Source organism: Zootoca vivipara, chromosome 6 (genome assembly GCF_965207765.1).
Source record: "Zootoca vivipara chromosome 6, rZooViv2.hap1.1, whole genome shotgun sequence".
Classification (NCBI taxonomy): Eukaryota; Metazoa; Chordata; class Lepidosauria; order Squamata; family Lacertidae; genus Zootoca; species Zootoca vivipara.
This window is the reverse complement of record NC_142589.1, coordinates 38,405,636-38,431,703: the sequence shown is the minus strand read 5'-3', so window position 1 is coordinate 38,431,703 and position 26,068 is coordinate 38,405,636. Positions and strand designations below refer to the sequence as shown.

The 26,068-nt window shown below is 46.1% G+C and overlaps 1 protein-coding gene across 1 annotated transcript in view; it reads left to right on the top strand.

Annotated features, from left to right (window-relative positions):
• The window catches only part of JPH3 (junctophilin 3), an 83,787-nt gene that overhangs the window by 41,443 nt on the left and 16,276 nt on the right, over positions 1–26,068 (top strand). Inside the window, exon 3 of the mRNA XM_035120767.3 lies at positions 25,821–25,945. Within this exon, the coding sequence (XP_034976658.2) occupies positions 25,821–25,945 (125 nt within the window). The remainder of the gene's footprint in view (positions 1–25,820; positions 25,946–26,068) is intronic.

Here is a 26,068-nt window from a genome sequence, read left to right as displayed (position 1 = left end):
GGAGATGCCTGGACTAGATGCTCCTTGATGTCCATTCCAGCTCTATAATTCTATCATACTAAGTGTGCAGGCAACCTAAGCAGCTGTAAAACAAGTGGGCATGTACAAAATATTTTTATTTTATTTTTTAAAAAAGAAACATGCAAAATTCTCTAATCCAGGCATCCCCAAACTGTGGCCCTCCAGATGTTTTGGCCTACAACTCCCATGATCCCTAGCTAACAGGACCAGTGGTCGGGGAAGATGGGAATTGTAGTCCAAAACATCTGGAGGGCCGAAGTTTGGGGATGCCTGCTCTAATCCCTAAGATTGGTGAGTAGGAGGATGTGCATTATTATTATTATTATTATTATTATTATTATTATTATTATTATTATTTTAGCGATGGCTGGGATAAGATGAGTGATTAGGGGGAGCTCATTTAAAATGTGGAGCTCATTTTAGCTCTTGAAAAGTCTCATGACAAAGAGCAAATCAGGTCTGAAGATAGCATTTGTTGTGGGCGGCGTAAGCAAAATCAGGTGAATACTGGCTGATGTGGATATACGATGCACCACAGAATGAGACCCAGATTTCGGTTCCAATGCTGCTGCCTTTTAGCAGAGGGCCCCTTGCATGGAATTGTATCCCTCTGCGCACACACACACACACACACACACAGAGAGAGAGAGAGAGAGAGAGAGAGAGAGAGAGAGAGAGAGAGAGAGAGAGAGAGAGAGATGGATGATTTTACTGTACAAGAGCAGAGACAGCAAAGCTGCCTTCTCTGCAATTTCATGAAGAAAGAGGAGCTCACCTCCTACTCCCAGAGCTGCTTCTTTTCAGGCCTCTTGGCAACCGTGCATGTATTTCTGGGTTTCTTTACTCTCTCTCTCTCTCTCTCTTTCTTTCTTTCCTTCCTTCCTTCCCTATGGGGGCTGGGGGTGGCTCTGTGACAAGTTAAATAAGAGTAGGTGGAACATGAGGGCTGTGCTTTGAAAGAGGCAGAGCTTAAAATGTCCCTTCTTGCTCTTACACAACTGCATAGCCAAATGAGGGCAGATGCCTGCCTTCAACAGCCAGGCCTGTTTCCCAATGGGCAGTGGTTGGAAGGAAGCTCACAATTCCCGCCACCAGTTTCTAAACTCTGCCCTCTGACATTTGAGGGCGGAAAATAAGGTGCCACACTTTATACTAAGGTTGAACTAAGGAAGTTAGGGAAGCTGGCGAATTGTGTCTGGGAATGCAAAGAAACAAAAAAGCAATTGTGATTTTGAAATGGATAGTGTTAATTGTGAGTTTCGGACACACACACACACACACACACACACACACACGGCTCATTGCATCCGATGGAATCCAAACGTTGGCAAAGCCTACCTCCTCCATGCTGGGAAACCGCATTTGTAACCATCATGCCAAATTGAGCGCAGTCAGGCAGCAGCGTAGCAAGCCGATCGTGTACCTGGGGCAGCGCATGTGCCCTGCACCCAGGGGTAAGGCCAGCTACCTGCGAGGAGCCTGAGGAGTCTGCCTGCCTCCTCCCGCTCAGCCGCCCTACAGCTCAGGGGGAGGCGGCGGGCGGACTGTTTGGGCGCCCAAGCCACCGTGTCACTCCCAGGAGAGACGCATGGCTCAGGTGCGCTGCAGGCCCTCACGGTGAGTGCCGCCCGGCATTTTTTTCAACCCGCCCAGCGGTGACACCTGGGGCGGACTGCCCCCGCCCCCCTTCGTCTGCCCCTGCAGTCAGGCCAAAGTCACATTTTGATCTGCCATCTTGATTTTAAAAGGTGCTGGGTTTCCATACAGACTAAGAGCACCACCTCCACCTTGGGAGCCCTTGGTCAAAGTTTGGTGGCGATCTCTCAAGAGGCAGCCAAACCTATTCTCCAAAATATATAGCAGAGTGGAAGCCTTCTTAGACTAAGTCAGACCAATGGTCCATCTAGTTCAGAATTGTGTACTGGTTAGAGCAATCCTAGGTTTCAGGTGAGGGGGGGGTGTCTTTCCTATCCCTACCTGGTGATGCTGGGGATTGAACCTGTGACCTTCTGCATGCAAAGCAGATGTTCTCCCTCTGAGCTACAGCACCTTCCCCAGAAACTGCCTTCTCCCAGGTCAGATTTCTTGTCGATGTAGTCCAGTACTGTCTACTTTGACTGCTAGCAGCTCTCCAGGGCCTCGAGTCAGTGTGGTGGTGCTTCATTTCCATCACCTTCTTATCTGACTCCTTTAACTAGGGACTGAGCATGGGACCTTCTGCATGCAAAACAGGGGCTCTACTATAGAGTCTCCTCCCCACAAACATAAAAGAATGCAAGCATCCCTGTAGCCTGCCACCCGAAAGAGGCTTTGCACAGTTGTACTTCCAACAGTTCCAGCCACATTCATTACGCAGGGGGGCCCACCATCCTAGCTCTGGATCCTTTGTAATCCAGGAAATTAAAGGCTTTGGCTTCAGAGCGCAGCTCAGCCAGCTTCAAGTAGATTTAATGCACAAGGATCCCAGAGATTATCCTTCTAATATCATGACTAAACAAAGGAACAGCTCATCAAGATGGTGTGTTGCTGTACTTAGTGACCTCTGGGTCAACAAGGGGACACCTAGACTTCTGCAGCCAGTAGGTCACGTCATTTTAGGGGGTGAAAAGTAAAATTTGCAAATTTCTTCAGTGAAGGGTCTTTAAAAATATGTTTTTGGGCGTGAGGAATTCAAACCTGCTGTTATTTTTATAATTGGACAACATTTAGTGTGGGAAGTCTATGTTTGATGAAGAAGCACATGAACTAATTTTGGAAAACCAAAGATTTTGCCATCTGAAAATGTCAGGTAGTATCAGAAAAGTAATATTAATATAGATTATAAATTCAAGTACTTGGCAATCATTTTTCATTATTTCTATGAAATTTCACACACATGTTGCTTACCAAACAAAACTGAATTGTATTAATTTAACCAAAATATATTCTGAATTCTGAAGTCGTGTTGCAGCTTTTTAGCACCCCTCAGTTTTGAAAGTTGAAAAATTCAACACACCCCACTTCTGCAGCTGAGCTGAGCTGGGGGCTGCACCATGTCAGCCCCCCCCCCCCGGTCCAATACGTGCTCAGCCTCTGCCAGTCCACACACCTAGTCAAGTGCATTTGTCTGGGCCACAGATTGGCACAGGGGAGACATTTGTTTCAGATTGCAGTTAAAAGTGAACCTGCCAAATTCACAATAAAAAAGTCCAGTGCAGAGAGAATAAACACTTAAAAAAAACCACAACCCAACTGTGTGGAGCACTTATTGCAATACAGAGGACACAAAGTAAGCATGTACTTATTCTTACGCATTTAAAGGAAGAGAATATTCTGAAGAGGTCTTGGTATTGAGGAAGAAGTATTGCTTATTGACTCAATAACCAGTGAGGAATACATCGCAGGGAAACTATTTCCATTAATAAAGCTTATGAAGGGAAACCACGTAACATCAAAATGGTCTTGATAACATCATTATCCTCCTGTTTTGAGTCAAATGCTCAAACGGAGCTACAGTGGTGCCTCAACTTATGAATTTAATCCATTTCAAAGGTCGAAAAATTCGTAAGTCGAAAAGCGCCATTGGAAACGCGATTTCCCATAGGAATGCATTGGAAATGGAAAAATTTGTAAGTCAAAGCAACACCATATAAAAATTCGTGAGTTGAAAAAACCCCATCTAAAACCGCTGCGGTTTCTGTTCAGATGTTGAGAAATTCGTAAGCATGCAGCCATTTGCCCCACTCGTAAGTCGAAAAATTCGGTTGTCGAGGCATTCGTAAGTCGAGGTACCACTGTATATCCCGAATTTTTGCAAAACTACCCTCTTGAGTGGGGTCAACTTTCCATTTCTATTCTAGCCACAGCTCACAATAATGCTACCAATTCTTTATGTGTAAATGTGGGATTTAAATTGCTTTCCATAGTCCAAAATACTAAAGCATGGTCCAGAATGGGAGTTTGATTTGCTATCTCAGAAATTTCAGCAAACACAGATTTTCAATAAGTTGCCAATGTGTTACAGCCCCACCACATGTGAAGCAAGATGCGTCTATGGCCACAACCTCATCAGCACAATGACAAAGTATCTTTCTGCACGTGTGACAACCTTGCTGATGTAACAGAAGTTGCCCTTTCCAAAAGAGTATGTGAAGCAAAACATGGGCATCTTTCAAAATTCACTTTTCTGAATTTTGCAATGCAATTCTTCAGCCAAGTAGTGTGTCAAAAAACCACATATACTAGAACAAACCTGCATTAAAATGCAGATTAGTAAAAAATACATTACATTGTGCAGAATTGCATTGTAAAAATGTTGGGCAAAATTGCATGCACAGACATATGTTTTAGAAGAAATTCACACTAAAACGCTGGTGAATTTTCATGAGAACTTAAAAAAAAAAACCCACAACAACCCACAAACTGATGTGGAAATGCGGAGAACTGAAGACTGGAAAAAATCTGAGAAATGTAGAGAAACTGAAATCAACAGATTTGCCATTCACATAAGGATGGGAAAATCAGTCTTTCTGGTCTCTTTCACTTGCATGCGTGCTCACCAGCAAACCTGCCCCCTTCCATTTCTGAATTATTCTGCATTTATGAAATACTGTGTTTTTCATAAATTAGCTTCTGTCTGAACTGTGAAAACAAACCACCTAGCTGCATCTTAAACCAGCAATGTGAACGCAGCCTAAATTTGAAGGGCCGCAGCTCAGTGGTGGAGCATCTGCTCTGTGTGCTGAAAGTCCTGGTCTTAATCCCCTGCAGCTCTAAATAGGGCTAGTGGAGTCCACTGCCTGAAACCCCCAAAGAGCTGCTGCCAGTAGACAGTGCTGAGCTGGATGGCCCAATTTTATGGCCCGGCCTAAGGTGGCTCCCTCTGCCCCTAACTCTCATCAGCCCCAGGGATAACTGGTTTAAAAATTCTAAAATGGGAACTTTCCCTTACTGTTAAATAAGAGAAGAATCTTGCGCCTTCTACACTGATCAGTGCTATAGAAACCCTTTATCATAATGATCTCCTGGGGGAAAGAGAAGCCTTAGAAACACCTACTACCGGCGTGGCGCGCACAGCGGGGAGGTTGGCAATCTCTCAAGGTTCCCTTTCCCTTTTCTTTTTTTGTTGCTGTCATGAGAGAGGCAGGAGAGGTTTTTCAACACAAAAGACAACGTGATGATGGCGGTGGGGGAACTGTGCCCAAAGGAAAACAAATCTGGAGTGAGATTAGAAAATTGACTCTTTTGGCGACGGGGCCTGAAGTTCTAATCAGGAAAGAGCCTGCTGGTTGTCATGGCTACAGCAACGATCTTGGTGCCGGACCGGCACAGAAACCGAGAAGGGCGTACACGGGGGTGGCGTGGGTGTTGTTGTTGCCGGGGGGGGGGGGGGAAGAGATTGGTTGTGGGACAGATTATGAGTGAGAAAGCCAACAGGTAACATCTGTAGTTTTCTGCCTAGTCAAAGGCTGGGAGGAAAAGCTGTCACAGCCATATTACGCCACATTTTGGACTATAGCTCCCATCAGCCCCCAGCCAGCATAGGACTTGTCGAACAAATGGAGGGCAAAAGTCTGGGCAAAGACCGGCCAAACAATTGGCTCGTGAGAAGGCCAACCTCTGGAAATGAGATGCCAGTTTCCTCCCCTGGCACTGCTTGAGACAGGTGTACATAGCTCCTGAATTCTACAAAGACTCCCCCTTACCGTAAGCTTGGACTGGACCTTGAACCTCATGAAAGCTCCCCAGTTGTTTAGGCATACACACACACACACACACACACTTGGGACTATGCCCCTGCTTGCTCCATATTAACCTATTTCTATGCCTGACCACTGGTCTTCTGCAACCTGCCCCATCCCGACTTCATGCAATTCAACAAAATTGTGATGCGGCACTACAAATCCCCCAATGGGGGCTGCATGACCACAGCCTTACATTTTTATGTATATAGGAAGATGCAATAGCTGCTGCCCTCGACTATTGCTTCAAGAGCTTAGGATGGTGCAGAATCCAGTGGCCCAATTCCAAACAGTGGAATGTCCAATAAAAAAACCAACAGCCAATAAATTCACTGACTTACAGGTTGCTTCTAGATAACCTGCTTATTGAGCATTAATGTTGATTTGTTTACACAAGGATTGCAGGAAGCTAATTGACAACTTTGACCACTGGAGTGGCCCGTCCCATTTCACCACATGAGGTGAAATGGGAATTGCTGCCTTCTGTGCACCCCTGTGCCTCCTCATCTCCACCGCGTCTCGGCTCTTACCGAACTATGTGGGAGCTGAGGCGCTGCTCAAAGTGTTCCTCTTCCACCCAAGGGGATGGGTGGGAAGCCAAGGAGCAACATGGCGTGCAAGAATGTCCCGCCTCCTGCTGAACTGAGTGGGTGTGTCTCATAAAGCGTTGCCACTCAACTCAGCTTCTCTGCCTGGGGGCAGGGAAGATGAGCAAAAATGCTGCACACCCGAATGCCCCCCTCTCACTGCTGCCACCACAAGCAGTGGGATGGGCGGACCACCAGCTCTTGCACCTTTGATGGGCAGGCCAGCTCTGGTTGGCTATTTACTGAGCAATCATCCTGATTTGTTTGTGGCTAGGTTAGACAACATTGCATCATGCAAATGTTATCCCACACTTTCCAGGGCATTTCCCCATCCTTTTTCTTATCACAAAAAAAATCTTATTTTGTAGTTTGTTGGTGAAGAGCACCAAAACAACTTTAATTGTGCAACCTGAAATTGTTGATATGTGATTGAATCCCAGCTGAAAATAGTGACGGTCTGGAACCTCCTGTAGATAAAGCTTTAGTTAATTCTTCCTTCCCTTCTCCCCCCCCCCCCCCTGTTAGCTTCTGATGTTTTGTAAAATGAGATTCTGGATGAGGAGGAAGGAACTTAGACGGAAGATGAAATCTCAGTGTCTTATTTTCCTGCACCCAAGACATTTCCTGCCTATTACGGTATTTTCCTGCCCGCCTTGTCTTAATCAGTCACTTGCCTGATGCCCTTGATAGTGTTCCATTAGAGGTGACAGATGGCTGGAGATGCAGCTCCCGCTCCAGATGTTAATTAAGTTGCAATCTGTAAACATCATACATAGACACAAACATAGTCAGTGTACAGGCATCACATGGTAGAATAGTCATCACTAACTAATCAAAAACAGTTGACTCTGGCCCATAATATCCTAAAGCCTGTTTGAATCTCATTGTAGACATGTGCATAAGATATGTGCCAATGTAAGAAATGGTTGGTTTCTTACTTCTTTCACTATCCTTGATTTGTGGGAAATGGATTCTATCAAATACTCACCTTGGCAGTTCAGCCAGACACACACATTGGGCTTAAAACAAGAACCTCTACATAGAATGCACATTTTTCAGACAGAAAAGCAACCAGGAATGTTTGTGTGTGTTGTATACAGAAAGTGTCCACTTCTGGGAGGATGTTGGATGGTGTATCTACTACCAAAGGAGTTGCAAGTGGCAGGAATGTTGAAAACTGAAAGTTGCACATTGTTCTGGATTTGTACACCTGGCTCCCCTGGAAACTGAAATTAGGCAGGGATTTTTGAGCTCACCATCCCACCTGCCCCAAGAATTTGGTCACAATTTGAATCCTCTAGTATAGGGCTCGTCCTATCACGTTCATATTTAATTTCTCTGAAATCTTAGAGCCAACTGAACTGATTAAACCAGATTGTATCCAATTAAGATACACTGCAGCCAACGGATTCGACTTAAACTTCATTCTCTTCTTTTCAGTGGTTCTACTCTGAGTTTACAATGTAATACTTCAGGGTTTTTCTTCCCCCTTACCCCCAAAGGGAGTTTTAAAAAAAGTAGCTCAGATATTTGAAAGTTAAAAATTGAAGATTAAATATTTATCTGGCCCAATCTCATTTTGTGAATGAGAAGAGGATGAAAATAGGCTATAGAGAAAAGAAGATCTGACATGATGATGAGGAGGAGGATTGGGATATGAAGTTGTCTATATCCGAATTTAAATTATTCTGTAAATAGCACAAATGTTCCTTCAAGGACCAGGGAGGAAGAGCAGCAAAGTGTCTCTGAGAACTCACTCAGTGAATGACCTTTCCACAATTTCAGCCCACAACTGCACAAGCACCCTTCCAGTGAGATCATGAGGCTACTTCTTAAGCAGTGAAAGCTTTGTAGGATATCTATTTCATTCATGTGTTTAAGGTATTTATCCCTTTGTTTCACACGGGGTGTTCAAGGCTGTTTACTGTACAAAAGTTTCAGGACAAATATAAGAAGGTACTTCTTCATGCAGTGCATAGTTAAACTATGGAACTCACTCACACACGAGGCAGAGATGACTACCAACTTGGATGGCTTTAAAAGAGGACTAGACAAATTCATACAGGACTATTGATGGCTACTAGCCGTGATGGCTGTGCTTTACCTTCACAGTTGGAGGCAGCAATAGAGGCTGTTGCTGGAAACCACAGGAAGGGAGAGCGCTTGTATCCTGCTTGAAGGTTTCATTCTGGCAGCTGGTTAGCCACTGTGAAAACAGGAAGCTGGGCTAGATGGGCTACTGACCTGATCCAGCAGGCTCTTATTATGCTCTTACGTTATGTTCTTACATGAATAATTACAAAACCAACAACAATGAAAATCACAAATTTCTGAAAGAGCAGCTCCGCACTCTATAATTGCAGTGGAAGGGCAACAGAGAAGGAGCCAGGGAGTCCCCCAGGAATGGAGCCCCCCCCCCCCAGGAATGGAGTTCTGAAACTTTGGCACAGCCTCCTTTAGTGAATAACAGAATAGCCTTCCTCAGCTTCATGCCTTCCAGATGTTTTGTATTACAACAGGGATGAGAAATCTCAGCCTTGGGCAGCACATGTGGTCCCCCTGACCTTTCTGTCTAGCCCAGGCATCCCCAAACTTTGGCCCTCCAGATGTTTTGGACTACAATTCCCATCTTCCCCGACCACTGGTCCTGTTAGCTAGGGATCATGGGAGTTGTAGGCCAAAACATCTGGAGGGCCGCAGTTTGGGGATGCCTGGTCTAGCCCTTGAGACTCTCCCCAGGCTATATCCCTCACTAACAGAGTGAAATCCATTCTCCCCTTAAGGGAAGTGGGGAAGAGGCAAAGACTCCGCTGTCCACCCATTCCTAGAGTCCAAATGTGATGGGAAGAGCTCTCGGGTAAAGTCAGAGCTCCTACTGGCAATTGAAACTGACTAGTCTAAATGCAAATTGTGAAAAAGCAGCACACCAGTTTTGTCTTGGCAACCAGACTAGCTGCATTCTCAAAGCAGAGCCTGAAGACCCTGTTGCCCAAAGGTTGAAATCCCAACTTGCCTGTGCTTCTCTACAATTCAGCTTGAGGTTAGTCCGCTTCAGTTCATTTGCAACACTATTCTTTGCAGGTTTTGCAAATATGGGGAGGAGTGTGTATGTTAAGAACATAAGAACCCTGCTGGATCAGACCAAAAGGCCCATCTAGCCAAGCTTTCTGTTTCTTTCTGAAGCCCAAGGAACATGAGTGCAATAGTTTTCATTTGGTATATACACAGACATGATGCCTCTTAAGCTGCAGGTACTGCAGAACCATCACAAAGAGCTTTATCTTCCATGTCTTTGTGTAATCCCCCGAAGCCGGTGGCCATCTTCTTGCCCTTAAACAGGAAATTCTGCAAGTTGATTGTCATCCATGATGGCGCAGGCACTGCCCAATAGGTACCTGCCATACTTACATAAAAAGATGCTATGAGGATGCAATGGTCTGGATTAAAGAATGGTCCTTTAAAACAGGTCTGGGGAAGAACCTGTGGGGTCCCTCCAGATGCTGTGGGGCTTCAACTCCCATCAGCTCAAGCCAGCATGGGAATTCAGGTTCCTCATCCCTGCTGTAAACTAAGAGGTACCAGGAAGCAGGACTGTTTTGCATGCAGCCCTGCAACTGTCTCTTGCAACAAGCATCAATTAAGCCAGGACCTGCAAGTCAATTGGCACCTGAGTAGCAAGTCCCTGCTGTTTGCTATTCATAGCATTTGCCTTCTGTCTGGTGGTTGCAAAGGACCAGAGCAGGTGCGTTTTCCTCTCAAATTGCATCACGCCAGAGGTTGCAATAGCTGCTTTGCCTTTCTTAATTAGGGATCTAGCTAAAGGGCCTGCTCCAGGGGGTGGGCACAGGTTTAACAGAGGAGTTGGGCTTATCGGTGACAAGCAGGTAATTTGAAAACCCGCCTTAGAGAGTTAATTGCGGTGGCTAACAGTTCATTCCCTGGTTCTGACATTCTATTACTGCTTTCATAAATCACTGGTTGCAGGTCTTCTGTGCAGATAGCAACTTGGGGAGGAGAAGGGGACAAAGCACATCAAGGCAGATAAGAATAGTCTTATTGGGGCTGCAGGCACCTGATGGACAGGTATCTTTTTTAATGAACACAAGAACATCAGAAAAGCCTTCTCGGTCAGGCCAATGCCCCATTTAGTCCAGAATCCTGTTCACGCCTGTAGTAAACCCTCAAGCAGGACCTAAACATAAGAACCCTCTGCCTTCCTGTTATTTCCAACAACTGTTATACAGAAGCATTGCTGCCTCCAACTGTGGAGGAAGAGCAGAGAGAAGCAGAGAGAAACCAAAACTGACATATTCACCTGTCTCCAGTCAGGAACAATTCACACTACCAACTAGCACAGGCATCCCCAAACTTCGGCCCTCCAGATGTTTTGGACTACAATTCCCATCATCCCTGACCACTGGTCCTCTTAGCTAGGGATCATGGGAGTTGTAGGCCAAAACATCTGGAGGGCCGCAGTTTGGGGATGCCTGAACTAGCACCATAAAATAATTTGAGAGTTGTTCTGTCCCCTTTCCTTTGTTTTCCTGCAAGCACTTAATAGTGTCCAAGGCCCATCAGATGGTCTTTCCTTCCCCTTCTCCTTTGCTTCTTCATCTACTGTGTTTCTCTGAAAATAAGACACCGTCTTATATTTATTTTTCCTTTAAAAAACCCACTGTGGCTTCTTTTCAGGGGATGTCTTATTTTTTTCCTCCTCCTCCTGCCGTGGCTGGCATTGCTGCTGTGCCTATCACTATGTCTTATTTTCAGGGTATGACTTATATTCCTTGAATGCTTAAAAATCCTGCTACGGCTTATTTTATGGCTACAGTGGGACCTCGACTTACTAATTTAATCCGTTCCGAATGGACACTCGTAGGTCGAAAACTTCGTAAGTCAAGTTTCCCATAGGAAAAGCGGTTTCCCATAGGAATGCATTGGAAACGAAAAAATTCGTAAGTCGAGGAAACCGCATCTAGCCGCGAACGAGTTTTCCGTTCGGATGTCGAAAAAATTGTAAGCACATGGCCACTTTTTCCGCTCATAACTCGAAAACGTCGGATGTCGAGTAGCTCGTAAGTCGAGGTCCCACTGTACGTCTTATTTTTGGACAAACAGGGTATTACATGACTACAAAGACCACTGGTCTCTGACATAATACAGAACTAGATTCATCTGCAGAACACAGGATTATGGGATATGATTGGCAGGGGGTTGGACTGGATGGCCCTTGTGGTCTCTTCCAACTCTATGACTCTATGATTCTGTATGTATGTGCAGAAGTGGGTAGGTCTTCTGTGCATTCCACAGAAGTGGAGGATGAACCGAGACAGGATAACAGGCAACACAGACAAAACTATGAGGCTCCAGATCATGTAACTGGCAGCAAATCTCCCTGAAATGAAACCTGCCAAGATGGTGTATTAAACCGTTATCACTGCCTCCTCTCTCATAAATTGACTTTCCTGCAAGGTTGCCTGGCCTTGGGAAGAAAAGCAGGTCAGGGGGTGGAGTGAAAAAGAGAGTTTGCCTCTGGGAGTTGATGGAGCTGTCTACCCAGCCCAGGAGAAATGAGATCAGGACGAGGCAATGGAAAGCTGATAAAGCAGGGGCTGGGCTTGATGAGTTGCCAGTTTAAAAGTAGAACTTCTTGCTTTCTCTGCAGAACCTGAACAGCTCTGGTAATGTTCACAGAATGTTCAGAACACAGAACAGTTCAGAAAGAGCCCTGCACATCCCCCCTCTTTTCTTTCCTGCAGATCTGTCTTCTAGCTCCACCCATAACTAATCATTTTACAATGAATAATGAAGTGAAAGTCTTTGAAATGGCCTGTTAAGATATTTATTAACGATTTACCTGTGCCTCCACTGGGGATAACAGAGGCATGCACAGAAGCAGCCTGTTGAATTTGGCTGAATTGCATTGGTGCCACTGGGATAATGGAAGCCTCTCACATCCCCTCCATTTCCCTCAAGTCTACTCTAAAGTGGCTGCACCTTAGATCAGAATTGTGGCATTCAACTAGTGTACAGGCCCTGACTGCAATGGGATCTTTGCTCTGGATGCAAAGGGAGATTGGAGAGCACACTTTGAACAACCTCCTGGGTCTTCCTTTGCAGCTACATTTTGAAGTCTAAATCATATTCATATGAAGCCAGGCTGGCATTGGACTGGTAGGTGACCTTGCCCACCTGTCACGGTGCCCTGTGGAAGCTAAGCCACATCTTGATCTCTAGCCCTTTCTCCAGATCCAGTTTAGCATCCCTGGTGTCAGGTAAGGGTCAACCAGGCCTGGTGCCCGGGACAGAAAATGTGAAACTTGACCCAAAGCCAACCCTGTATTTTATTAAAAATTAACAGCAGTTGTAATGCAATGATAAACAAGTGCAATTCTAGGATTGAGTAAGACTCTCTTAATGAATATTCATGGGTTCTTTTCAGTAGGTCTAAATGAGCTGCTGACTCTGGAACTGGTAGAACTGACAGTAGCTGGTGCTTGAAGCTTTCAAATTCTGATAAAATTTCTGCAGGATTTAACTCACCCCCACATTTTAGCGCCATTCCCACACCTAACACATTATTAAAATAATTAAATTTCATTTCCGTAAATAGTGTGTAGAACAGAAATCATGATTTTGGTGCTCCCTTGAACCAGGCCCCTGCTCGCCCCACCCTAGTTCTGGCCCTGGAGTCAAAACAACCCTTAATAGTTGTGTCAGAAGAGCGAGTTTTGGCAGGTGCCACTTGCCAGAAGCTTCGCCTGCCGAAATTAGTGGTAGGCTTGCATCCACCCTTCAGATCCTGCCAAATGGCCAGTACCCTACTTTGCAGGCAGCATGGAAAGGAACCAAGAGACTCTCCTTCTTCTCCCACTTGCTGAATGGGCTCCTCCTCCTGATGCTTAAAGCCGCAGAGAGAAGCCAAGAAGTCTGCAGTGGCAATGAATAATTCAGTCGCTGCCTGCATCCTCCAGAGAGAGCCTGGAGAAGAGAGAAACTACTTTCCCAATCAATTGTTTCCAGACAGAACCTGAGAGCAGAATGGGTTGCTTGCCACAGAGCGAGGCCAGAGGCAAGGAAAGGCCTTCCCAGTGCTCTCCCAGAGATATTGATCCCGAGCTGGGTGATGGCTGCGCTGAGAACCCATTGCCTTTCCTCCATTAGCACTTTAGTTTGTGGACGCCATCTGATACCCTTTGGGGAGGCTGACTTCATCGCAGAGGTTGTATTTCCCTCCCCTTCCCCTGTGTGTGGAAGGGATTCATTTCATCTGCTTGATCAATATGGGGGCTGGGCTTTCTCCCTCCTTCGGGCAGCCAGTTCTTGCACAACTTGCCATCTGAAGTGCACAAGTCGGGGTAAATTTGGAAGTGTTCCCTGTTGCTGAAACGTCTCGCTGATTGTGGGTTTCTCTTCGCTCCCCGCACCCTCCTTTTCGCCTTTCGCTGCACCGTTTCCAAGCGAGCTCTCCAGGAAAAGCAGATGACTTTGTCGATTTGGCTCTAGTGAGCTCCCCTGCACCTGTTGCCTTTTCCCTCCTGGAGGCAAGGGGACCTGTCTCCATGGCAACTGCCTGACACCACAAATAGATGCTTCAACAGGGAAAGTCTGGCAAAAAATGGTCCACCGAGGCCTCTTGGCTTCGCCTGGTGATAGTGCCAAGACACTGGGATGTCTCAGTTGAGTCTTACTGTATGTAGTTTGGATTGGGGGGGGGAGGTTTCCCTCTCCTCTATTTTTTATACCATGCATGATCATAAGTGTACCTGGGGCTTGTGTGCTCTCCTTTCCCTCTCTGTCTCCGCTGTGACTCTTCCTGTCTTAAAGTAGCAAGGGTTATCACCATGCCTAACCCTGGGAGAACTCCTTGTTAGTTTAAACTCAGGTTTGTTAACAGGCCAGGACGATAAAACATTTATTGATTCCGGTTTGTTGCACCAAATTGTAGTTGAAGCTAACTGGAGTCTGTCCGTCCATCCTCCCCCCCCCCCCAAGGTTCAGATAAGACAATAAACTTTGCTTACTTGACAGTGGCAGAGGGATGAGTGCAAGCCTATAGCTTGCTTCTGCTCATTCATGGTGTGCTAAGCAAGGGGTAGCAAACATGGTGCTCTCCAGATTTGCTGGACTACAACTTCTCTCACCCCCCACCCATGGCCATGCTGACTGAGGCTGATGGGAGCTGAAGTCCAACAACAGTGGCAACCTCACGGTTGGATAACAGCAGTGCGCTGTAGGTGGAACTGCCCTTAAGACTGGTCCAGAGGCTGCAGCTGGTGCAGAATGTGTTAGCTAGGTTGCTTCCGGGGGCAAAATACTGCCACCATGTAATGCCCTGCTTTACATATGCTGGCTGCCAATCTGCTCCTGGGACAAGTTCAAAGCGTTGGTAGTAACATATAAGATCCTATACAGCTCAAGACAAAGTTACTCGAGAACCCTCATAAGGTTGCTGTCGTCTGCAGGAGAATTCCTCCTGCAGGTTCCAAGGACCTCAGAAGTCCTCTCTGCAGTGACTCAGAGCAGGGCTTTCAGTGTGACTGCCCCTGTTCTGTGGAACAGCATTCCTACTGCCTCTCTCCCAAAGCCTTTGAAAAGCATTCTTTGCACACCTCCTCTCTATTATCTGGGAACTGAAACTGAAAGCAGTTGTTTGAGTATCCCATTTCCCAGAGGATTAGAAGGGACAGTGAGCTGATGCTTCATCCTCTAGCCATGATGATCTCCAAGCCTTCATTAAGACAGAAAGTTAGGGAAGATGTCTCTGAGGAATCTGGGTTTTCTGTTGTCTTCATGTACACACACACACACACACCATGCTAGATATTATCCTGAAATAAGCTGCAGCTTCAATGCATTGCTTACGTCAAAAGATGTCCATATGGATCATTTACACCGTCATCCCACCAGAGCAAAATGCATCGTAGAAGTTATGCACTTTTATTAGAAGCCCACATTTAATTTTTTTTACCAAGGAATTAACTGAACCAATTAAGATGTGAATGCTTTCAGCATCATATTTAACACAGCCAGTATATGTGCTTCCTTCCAACATCCCCTGATAACCTATTCCTCATTATTGGTCACACAACAATAATTATCTTGCTGATCTCAAAGAAAAACAAATATGATCTGAATGCCTCTAATGGTGATTTGTCTTTTTATGGATGAACTGTGTGTTGCCAAGGTAGCAAGCTTTTTGATCGCACAAAATTATTATTTAGGCATGACAAGTGCAGGCTGCAGCAAAATGTTGCAGCTTGGAGCACTCCTGCTCAGAATTCCAGCCTACCAGCCATGGATATCCCATTTCATTCTCCCTCCTCACTGGTTTTATGCTTCCCCCCTCCTTCTACAACACTCAGCACCATTCCATGAGCACAAAATGCACTCAGGCAGTGATGACCACCAGCTTAGGTGGCTTTAGAAGAGAATTGCACAAATTCATGGAGAAGGCGGCTATCAGCAGCTACTACGGTAGCTGTTTTGTTGGATGCAGTCATGCTTCTGAATACTAGTTTCTGGAAACTGCAGGAGAGAAGAGTGCTTATGGGTTCAGGTCCTGCTTGCAGGCGTCTGTGAAAACAGGATGCTGGAGTAGATGGGCCATTGACATGATCCAGCAGGCTCTTCTGATGTTCAGTGTAATTTTCCAATAGGATCACTCTGAACCATTTTGGAGTCCTATTGCGCACTGAAAAGGGCAGGAGAAACCTATTTATTTATTTATTTATTTATTTATTTACCGTTGTAAGGATAGAGAAATTGTGCAAAGGGATATGGATAGAATAGGTTGAAATGTTGCCCTATCAAGATCCCAAGAGCAGGGTTATATTATATATGTGAACATCTGCTGAGCTACAGGGTGAAGCGGTAAATTAGAGTCTCTTAAAACAGGAACCTTGTGTGACTAAATGCTCACACACACACAGACACAATTCCTGCAGAAAGCTAAATGCCAGAGAGAACACTTCCACTTACAAGCTAGCTTTCTACTTGTAAGATGCAATCTCTTCCCCTCCCCTTCCAGTGAGAAGCATTTCCAGCCCATGAGCTCCCAAGTGACGTGTACATTAGAGACACTCTGTGAGCACTAGACCACCTGGAAACTGCACCACCAATTACTCTGCAGTGGAAGGAAATATTCCCTTGCTGTAGGAAGACCGGGAGGCATTTCTCAAAATGTACCTGACTGCATATTTACCTGAAAGACAGTGTGGTTTCCATGGAACCAGCCCAAACCTCAGAGGGAAACACTGGCCTTCTATAGGATGGGGTCACTTGTGCTTTAACTCCTTCACAGCCTATGCGCTTTGAAGATATGGACCAGCAAGATGGAGGGGGCCTCTTGGCATAGGTGTGAGCCCCAAGTTTTGTTGGTGCGCAGCCAACTGTGTCTGTGTGCATTTACTGCTATGCGCAGGATGTGGTTCTTCCATGCTCCACGAAGGTTGCTTTTCAAGCATTTGTGGTGGGGTGCTGGGAGCTGGCACTTCAGCTTTGTGGTGGCTGGGAGGAAGCATGGCACTTCTTTTGCATGCAGGTCCCAGGTTTGAGCTCACGTTAAAGGATGGCAGGGCTAGGAAGGACCTCTGTTGTGCACTCACCCTGAGGGAGAGGGCAAGGCAAACAGCTGCATCTCCTTCTTCATTCAATGGCCACGTTCAAATCTGCATGGCATCCTATGGCATCCTATGGGGCTGATGGGAATCATAGTCTGAAGCACCTCAATGGCCCTTGGGGTCCATTCCAACTCTACAGTTATATGATCTGGAGGGCACCAGGTTGGGAAAGGCTGGCATAAACAATGGCCTGGATTCAACAGAAGGCAGCTTCTTATGTTCCTATGTATAAGATTTTTATTTAACTTACAGGCAGTGTGTGTGTATGTGAGGTGGATTGGGACCATAGTTCGGAGAAGGGCCTAACTCCTTGCCTCTGCTACACCACTGTCCAGAACATAAGAAGAGCCAGCAGAATCAGGCCACATCTAGTCCAGCATCCTGTTCTCACAGTGGCCTGTGGGAAACCCGCAAGCAAGATTTGAGCACCAGAGCACTCTGTCCTCTTGTGGTTTCCAGAAAGTGGTATTCAGGAGCATTACTGGTTCTCCCACTGTGGAGGCAGAGCACAGTCATCATGGCTCGCAACCATTGATAGCCTTAAAAAGGTAAGTCCAGTCACTGATGACTCTGGGGTTGCGGCGTTCATCTTACTCTATAGGCCAAGGGAGCCGGCGTTTGTCTGCATACAGCTTTGTCATGTGGCCAGCATGACAAAGCCGCTTCTGGCGAACCAGAGCAGCGCACGGAAATGCTGTTTACCTTCCCGCCGGAGCAGTACCTATTTATCTACTTGCACTTTGACATGCTCTCGAACTGCTAGGTTGGCAGAAGCTGGGACTGAAGAACGGAAGCTCACCCCGTCGCGGGGATTCGAACCGCCGACCTTCTGATGGGCAAGTCCTAGGCTCTGTGGTTTAGACCACAGTGCCACCCGCGTCCCTTCCACTGATAGTCTTACCCCCACATTATTTTGTCCAATCCTCTTTTAAAGTCATCAAAATTGATGGCCATTACTGCCTCCTGTGGGTAGGAGCAGGTTCCAGAGTTGTCCTGAGTCTTCCATGATTCATCTCCATTGGGTGCTCAGTTACTTCAGTTGCTCTTTACTGAACCTTTTCCAACTCTACAATATTCATTTTTAGGTGAGGTACCCAGAACCAGACAAAGCATTCCTAATGTGGTCGCACCAAAGATTTGTATAGTGGCATTGTGATGCCGATAGTTTCATTTTCAGTTCCTTTCTTAATGATCCCAAGCATGGAATTTGCCTTTTTCACAGCTGTCACACACCAGAAGCCCCTCTCTCCCCTCCCCCATGCCTGCTCTTCTCAGTGCCTGCTCTTCTCAGTGCCTGCTCTCCTCCTTGCAATGAGTTCTCCATCTCCTGGTGCGAGGTCAGTGCTTGTGCCTCCACGGATGTAAGGGGAAAGCCTCTTCCGTTGCTCCTCAGAAATAATCGTCTGCCTAAGGCAGCTTTTGCTATTAGTGTGATGTTTATATTAAAGGAAGAGATTAACATCTTATTCTGATAGTTTTTCCTGGAAGACTGGAGGATGCTTATTTTGGCACGGAGACATACATCAGCCCTCACGAAAAGCTCGTTGCCAGGTTAACCATAGCTGCTCCATAGCCTGAGCCCCAGGAGGCTGGCTTAAGCCCTGGTTACGATGACTTCAAATTAGAGTCTCTTGTTCGCTTGGTAATAAAATCCGGCTAATAAAATAGGTTACCTTTAGCTACTTGCTAAAGAGTAAAGAGAGGATACCCCATGGTTACAAGTTCACAACAATTCATTAATGCGCAAGTGGCGCTGTGGGTTAAACTACAGAGCCTAGGGCTTGCCAATCAGAAGGTCCGAGGTTCGAATCCCTGCGACGGGGTGAGCTCCTGTTGCTCGGTCCCAGCTCCTGCCAACCTAGCAGTTCGAAAGCACGTCAAAGTTCAAGTAGATAAAAAGGTACCACTATAGCGGGAAGGTAAATGGCATTTCCGTGTGCTGCTCTGGTTCGCCAGAAGCGGCTTTGTCATGCTGGCCACATGACCTGGAAGCTGTACGCCAGCTCCCTCGGCCAATAACACGAGATGAGCGCCACAACCCCAGAGTCAGTCACGACTAGACCTAATGGTCAGTATGTATAATATACATACTGTATATTATATTAGTTCATTCTCATCACAAATGATCATCACCTGTAGTAAGTGAACAATGAAACATGTAAGAATATTCTACCTTAAGCCATCATATGCTGTTCCTCTGTAAGAGATACAGGCATAAAGGGTTCTTGGATAGCTCAGTTGGTTAGAGTGTGGTGCTGATAATGCCAAGGTTGCAGGTTTGATCCCTGTATGGTACAGCTGCATATTCCTGCATTGCAGGGGCTGGGACTAGATGATCCTCAGGGACCCTTCCAACTCTAGAGTTCTATTCTTCCAAACACAGTGCCTTTCTATACATGCCCAGAAATCTTATGGTGTTGGAGTAAGGTCATTTCTTTGAATATTCTCACTTATAAAAGCTCTCTGCATGTAGACATTGGTGTGTCAGAGAGGAGGGTTCTAGATAGGGATGTCAAAAGGCAGCAATTTCATTCTGACCTGCATCCTTCACAATCAACTCTGCTTCCATTCTGCTGCAGTTCAGTTTCTGCCAACTGCTATGTTATTCATCTTGCTATCCTCTTTTTAATCTAAGTTATGGAAAATAAAATAAAAAGATGTCATTAATTACATAGCATTTGTGGACGTAAGAAAAAGAACGAATACCGATTGTATTTGCTTGATCATATTTCCATTCCTAACCACAGATGAACACACAGACTGCATCAGTTTCCACTTCCTTTCCAGCCTTTATTCAGCATTCATTCTAATTTGTTTGTGGGGTATTTACAGTGGTACCTCTAGTTATGAACTTAATTTGTTCTGGAGGTCCGTACTTAACCTGAAACTGTTCTTAACCTGAGGTGTGCTTTCGCTAATGGGGCCTCTTGCTGCCACTGCGCCACCGGCACACGATTTCCGTTCTCATCCTGGGGCAAAGTTCTCAACTCGAGGTAACTCTCCCAGGTTAGCAGAGTTTGTAAACTGAAGTGTTTGTAACTTGAGGCATTTCTAACTCGAGGTACCACTGTATATGGTTTCCCATTAATCATTCATCCTTCTCAAACTTTTCACTGCTTTTCCTTGACACTTCCCTACCACAAAAGTCCTTTTTTAAAAAAGTGGATTTGTTGCCCTTAGGCGAGAGGCCACTTTAATTGTGTATGGTTAAGTTTCCAGTGTGTGCCTGAACATGTCCTGCAAAATACTGGCAGTCTGGGAGCACCCTGAATTACAGTACAATGGACAGGACTATCCCTTTGAAATCAGCTCAGTCAGAGAATGCCCTTCTTTGAGAGAAAGTGGTCTGGGAAAGACCTGCACCAGTGAGTTCATGCACACTTTTGTGGGGAGGGAGTTCTGTTCTCTGGGACTATTGCAAAGAAGAATTGGCCATCCTTGCCCATTGAACTGACCAAGACAGCAGTGGGTATGCAGACCACTGAGACAGATCTTAATGCCTAGGCTGGCTCATACGAGTATAGGCAGCCCTTCAAATAATGGGCCCCAAACAATAGAAATCTTGCACAAAACCAACACTTTCAACTGGGCCCAGAAATGCACCGGCAGCCGGTGTGACTGATACAGAAGTTGTGTCACTTGCTCTGATCACTTTGCTCCCACCAACTGACATTCTGCACCAACTGAAGTGTCTGAACCATCTCCAAAGGTAGCCCTAAACAGAGCGCATTACAGTAACATATCCTAGATATGATTAGTTTATGGATTAATTGAGGTAAGGTCCAATCTGTCTAGATAGGCAGCTGGGTATCAGCCTATGCTAGCAAACGGCAGCTCTAGGTACAGACATCTCTTTCACTGACAGCACTGGATCCAGGCTGATAAAATTGTATAGGCACAGGAATAGCTTTTCCCCTTGTGCCATCAAATTGTTGAATCTGTAGTTGTGGGCAAAAGGGAGGTCAGTTGGTGGTATGGGGTTTTTCCGCTGGGCTGTTGTATTGTGAGGGGAATAGTGTTTGTATGAGGTACGTTTTTATTTACATTGCAATGCAGTCAAAGCAAAATTCCAAGTATGGTTGATACTTGGTGAATAAATTATTCTATTCTATTCTATTCTATTGGTCCTGCAGGGGAAGTGCAACCCCTCTAATACCAGTTGCACCCTGCTAGCTCCCCCACCCACAGCACCTCCATCTTGCCTGGATTGCGTTTCAGTTTGCTTGCCCTCCTCTATTCCACAACCACCTCCAGATGCCTGTTTCACAGCTTCCCTGGGATACTCAGGTGAGCAAGGGACCTTTCTGTGGTGCGCATTCTTCCTATTTATGGGACACCATGTAAGATCTGGAAGGAGTTATTCAGCAGCATTTTTGTCCTGCCACTGGAGATCACAGCAAGGATGCTGTCTGTTCTTTGATGCTTTGTGGACACCTGCTTTATTTAAAGTTGTCTTCTGCTATTCAGTGTGGCAGGCATGTGAAGCGGGTGAAAAGTGATTAGACAGTGTGTGCGTTCATGTCAGAGAGCCTGCTTTACAAGAAAAATAAAAGCAAGCAATTAACAGGGGAATTAGGAAGATGAGCTAACGCACATTCTGTATGGAGGGCCTATATGAACGCAGGCAGCCGATAAGTGCTTTGTGCAGCAAACACGCTTTGCAAGTGCTAAATGGATTACTTGCATTTATTTAGGGTGCTTATGCTTATTATAATGAAGCTGCAATATATATGGATTGCTATCTTAATTCTGCATTTCACTCCTCCTGCTCCCAAGTGCCTTGCTGCGTATTAACAGTCACACCAGAAAATTCCCATAACGCAGATGAAAAATAGGGGTTTTATACACTGGGCCCGTCTTGAAAGGAGAGGTTCCAAATTAACACCCTTCCCCTCTTGGGCTTGACATTAGTTTGTCTGTGGGCGCTGAGCAAGGAACTTTCCCTCAAACTGGGAGAGGTTCAAGGTGGCTTTTCCCCAGAGACAAGGACTGACAGCAGGGGCTCTATGTGAGGCCAAGGCAACCAGTGGTGAACAGCTGGAATTGTAAAGGGATGCTAATTAGACTATTATATTGCAAATGCAAACAGTTCCATTGCTCAGCTTGGAGAAGAGTAGCACCTGGGGTCTTGTGAGCTCTCTTCCTTCTTCTCTTCTGGTGGCATTTCACATGTCTGGACTGTCAGATGCGTCTTCCTCTACCTTTTCTCTAGCATCAGTAGGTGTTTCTTCCACTCAGCATGGTCCATTGTTTCCAGATTCATCTTCCCAGAGATCCACAACAGGATTCAATGTCCCCTTTCATGTGCTGGCAAACAACTGAATTCTCTCTCTCCTTCTCTCTCTCCCCACCTTTCTTTTCCTCCATCGGCATCACCCTTATCATTTATCATTTATCATTTATGCAGTGCATTTCAAGTTTTCAAAGCATTTCACCATCCTATATAGATTGATATAGACAGAGAGATAGAGATTTATTAACTGCACTTTCATATGTAACATAACAAGGCGGTATACGGAATAAAAACACAGCATCGCAGTCAAGAACACTGCCAAACACATCAGCAAGAGCTAGTTGGCAAAGAATCTCAGGTTTGAAAGGCCTGTCTGATTCATTAAGCTTTTGGAAGACGTCTGGAAATGAGTAGGGATGACTCATGCTGCTGCCCAACCTCTATTGGCAAGGAGTTCCACAGGACAGGCCCTACCACACCAAAGACCCAGACCCTGGGAAAGGTTAGCCAAATGTCAGGGACATGGAGGAGCACCAAAGGTTGCCCTCAGAATACCTCAGTGATGAAAGTGAAGCATTGTTGTTGTTGTTGTTTAGTCGTTAAGTCGTGTCCGACTCTTCGTGACCCCATGGACCAGAACACGCCAGGCACTCCTGTCTTCCACTGCCTCCTGCAGTTTGGTCAAACTCATGTTGGTAGCTTCAAGAACACTGTCCAACCATCTCGTCCTCTGTCGTCCCCTTCTCCTTGTGCCCTCAATCTTTCTCAACATCAAGGTCTATCCAGGGAGTCTTCTCTTCTCATGAGGTGGCCAAAGTATTGGAGCCTCAGCTTCAGGAACTGTCCTTCCAGTGAGCACTCAGGGCTGATTTCCTTAAGAATGGATAGGTTTGACCTTCTTGCAGTCCAAGGGACTCTCAAGAGTCTCCTCCAGCACCATAATTCAAAAGCATCAATTCTTCGGCAATCAGCCTTCTTCATGGTCCAGCTCTCACTTCCATACATCACTACTGGGAAAACCATTGGTAAAGGGACCCCTGACCATTTGGTCCAGTCGTTACCGACTCTGGGGTTGCAGCGCTCATCTCGCGTTATTGGCCGAGGGAGCCGGCGTACAGCTTCCAGGTCATGTGGCTAGCATGACAAAGCCGCTTCTGGCGAACCAGAGCAGCACACAGAAACGCCATTTACCTTCCCGCTGTAGCGGTGCGTATTTATCTACTTGCACTTTGATGTGCTTTCAAACTGCTAGGTGGGCAGGAGCTGGGACCAAGCAACGGGAGCTCACCCCGTCGCTGGGATTTAAGCCCTAGGCTCTGTGGTTTACCCCACAGCTTAGGAGTATATTATTGTGGTGATGCTTATGCCACCGTTGTAAAGTAGACCAGCAGCCTAAAAGTCCAGCATCCTGCTCTTGCAGTGGTCAACTAGATGCCTGCAGAACCTGAGCACAACAGCAGTCTGCCCTCTTGTGACTCCCAGAAACTGTTCTACTTCCCCTTCTGCAAAGGTGGAGCTGAAGTAGAGAAAATGGCAACTTAACTACAGTCTAACTGAACAGATGGAAAATGGCCAAAATATTTTAAATCTGCTCCCCCTCAGCTCCACCCCCAAATTATTTTTATTACTGCTTGATAGCAGGACTGCCTGGAGGCAACTGCATGTGAACAGGGATTTTGTAAGAATGTGGGAACTGGCAGTCCGTAATCACTGCCCGCTCCAAGTCATCATTCCCAAGTAAGCATGACCCACGGCAACCATGTGAGCAACCATGCAGTGCCCCTATGAAGACACCTTCTTGCGACCCCTGAACCCAGCTCCTCCCAGCGCCAGGCCATTGCAAGGACTTGCTGGCGTTCACTCACAGTTCCAGGGCTAAGAAGAACAGAAGGAACATCGCCTTGCTCCATATATCCCCACTCAGCAGCTCTAACCTGCGGAACTGGGACTGTTACAGGGCCCACAAAATGCTCACTCTGCATTCGTAAGAAATTCATCTTTTCGTGCAGCACTGTCCCCACTTTGGAACTCCCTGCCGATTGACATTCACAGCCCATTTTTTGACACATATGCTAAACCCCTGTTTTGTTTAGGGAAGCCTATCCAAACCTGTAGAATGTTGGCATGTGTTTCAATCTGGGATTTTCTTTTAGCTTATCTGCTAATGCACTAAGCATTGAAATGAAAGTGAAATCACTGAAGAAAGGAGATGGGGAGGGAGTGGGGAGGCAATAACTTGCGGACCCAATCAATTATTAAGCTTAAAACAGCAGCTATTTTCTGCCACTCTGGGAGAAGTGCAGAAGAACCACCTTGTGAAAGCTGATTTGTGTCCCACAAAGGGGGGGGGTGTTTGAAACTGTCATTCAGGCTGTCAGTTTCAACAATGCTCTCTCTGCTTATTCCTTTGACTTGGACATGACAAGGGGCCAAAGAGGGACTGAATTTGCTTGCTACTTCCTGCTCTTTCACCCAGAAGGGCTTGCAAAGGATCCTCTCACCTCCAGCTTGCACATACACATCCCTCCAGCCAGCTATATCTCAACTGTTGTAACCTAGGAATAAATGCTCGTATTATTTTTTTATTGTGATCTATTGTTAGCTGCCTTGATGCAGGGCCAAAGCAACATGTTGTATGCATATGTGCTTTTCTTTATTTAACTATAATTGTGTGGCTGTGTGTGTGTGTGTTTACATAAATATTCAGCTGGACATTTCCTGCACCTGATCAAGTAGTCCCTTGTCTACAGGTGGTTATGCTACAATAAGTGTGTTAAGGGGCCACAACCTATTTTTTAATTCTTAGAAATCAAGATAGCACCCCACGGGTGGAGCTGCAGTGTAAATAAACCTTGATTTTATACCACTTACCTTTCTCCAGAGAACCTTGGGGATTTCAGCGAAGGTGCTAAGAATCCTTTGCTACAGGGGTAGCCAATATGGTGCCACGTTCTGGACTCCAACTCCCATCAGCCCCAGCCAGCATGGCCAACAGTTAGGTAGGGTTGCCATGTGTCCTCTTTTTCCAGGACATGTCCTCTTTTTCAGGGGTAAAATTTGAGACAAATCGCATTTGTTTGCTTTGAATGGCAGTCGTAGCATTCTCTTTTTTGCTCTTCAAAATATGGCGTCCCTACAGTTAGGTATGATGGGAGTTGTAGTTCAAAGCACCTGGAAGGTGCCACTTTAGTCACACCCTCCTCGCTCCTCACAAAACTACAATCCCCAGAGTTCTTTGGGAAGCAGTTCTTAAAGTCACAGCAGCACAATCAGCCACTACAGAGAAACACATTAGGACAACATGTGCTAAGAGAATGGTGTCAATACTTCGGTGGAGCGGGGAAATGACCGCTCATCCTGCCTTCACGTTTTGGCATTGCAGTTGGCACATTCTGGCAGAATCGCACCACCACTCTGGTATTTGAGCATCGATTCATACGAGTGGAATAACGGATGCAATGGCCTGGGCTGGTTTCCAGGAGTTCCAGTTCCCAGGGCACTGGTGTTGCAGAGCTAAAGGATCCAGACAAACTGGGTGGGTGGTGCTGGTGCTGGTGGTGTGTAGGTCATGGAATGAGCTGGAGAAAAACCCCTGACCCCCAGTGTTGCCTTTTCTGTCCCCCTTGATCTCTCACAGGACATCCCACTCCAGGGCAAAGGCAGACGCAGCTGTGACAGCGGCGCAGAAGGCGCAGGAGGAGGCTCGGATTGCCAGGATCACTGCCAAAGAGTTTTCGCCTTCCTTCCAGCACAGGGAGAACGGTCAGTGACTTCATCCCCTCATCCCTGAGCGTTGCAAACGCAGCTGTGTGCCTGGGAAGGGAGCAAGGCATCCCTTGCAGGAATTCTCCTGAGCCAGAGAGCAGGCCTTTCTTTGGCACTCTC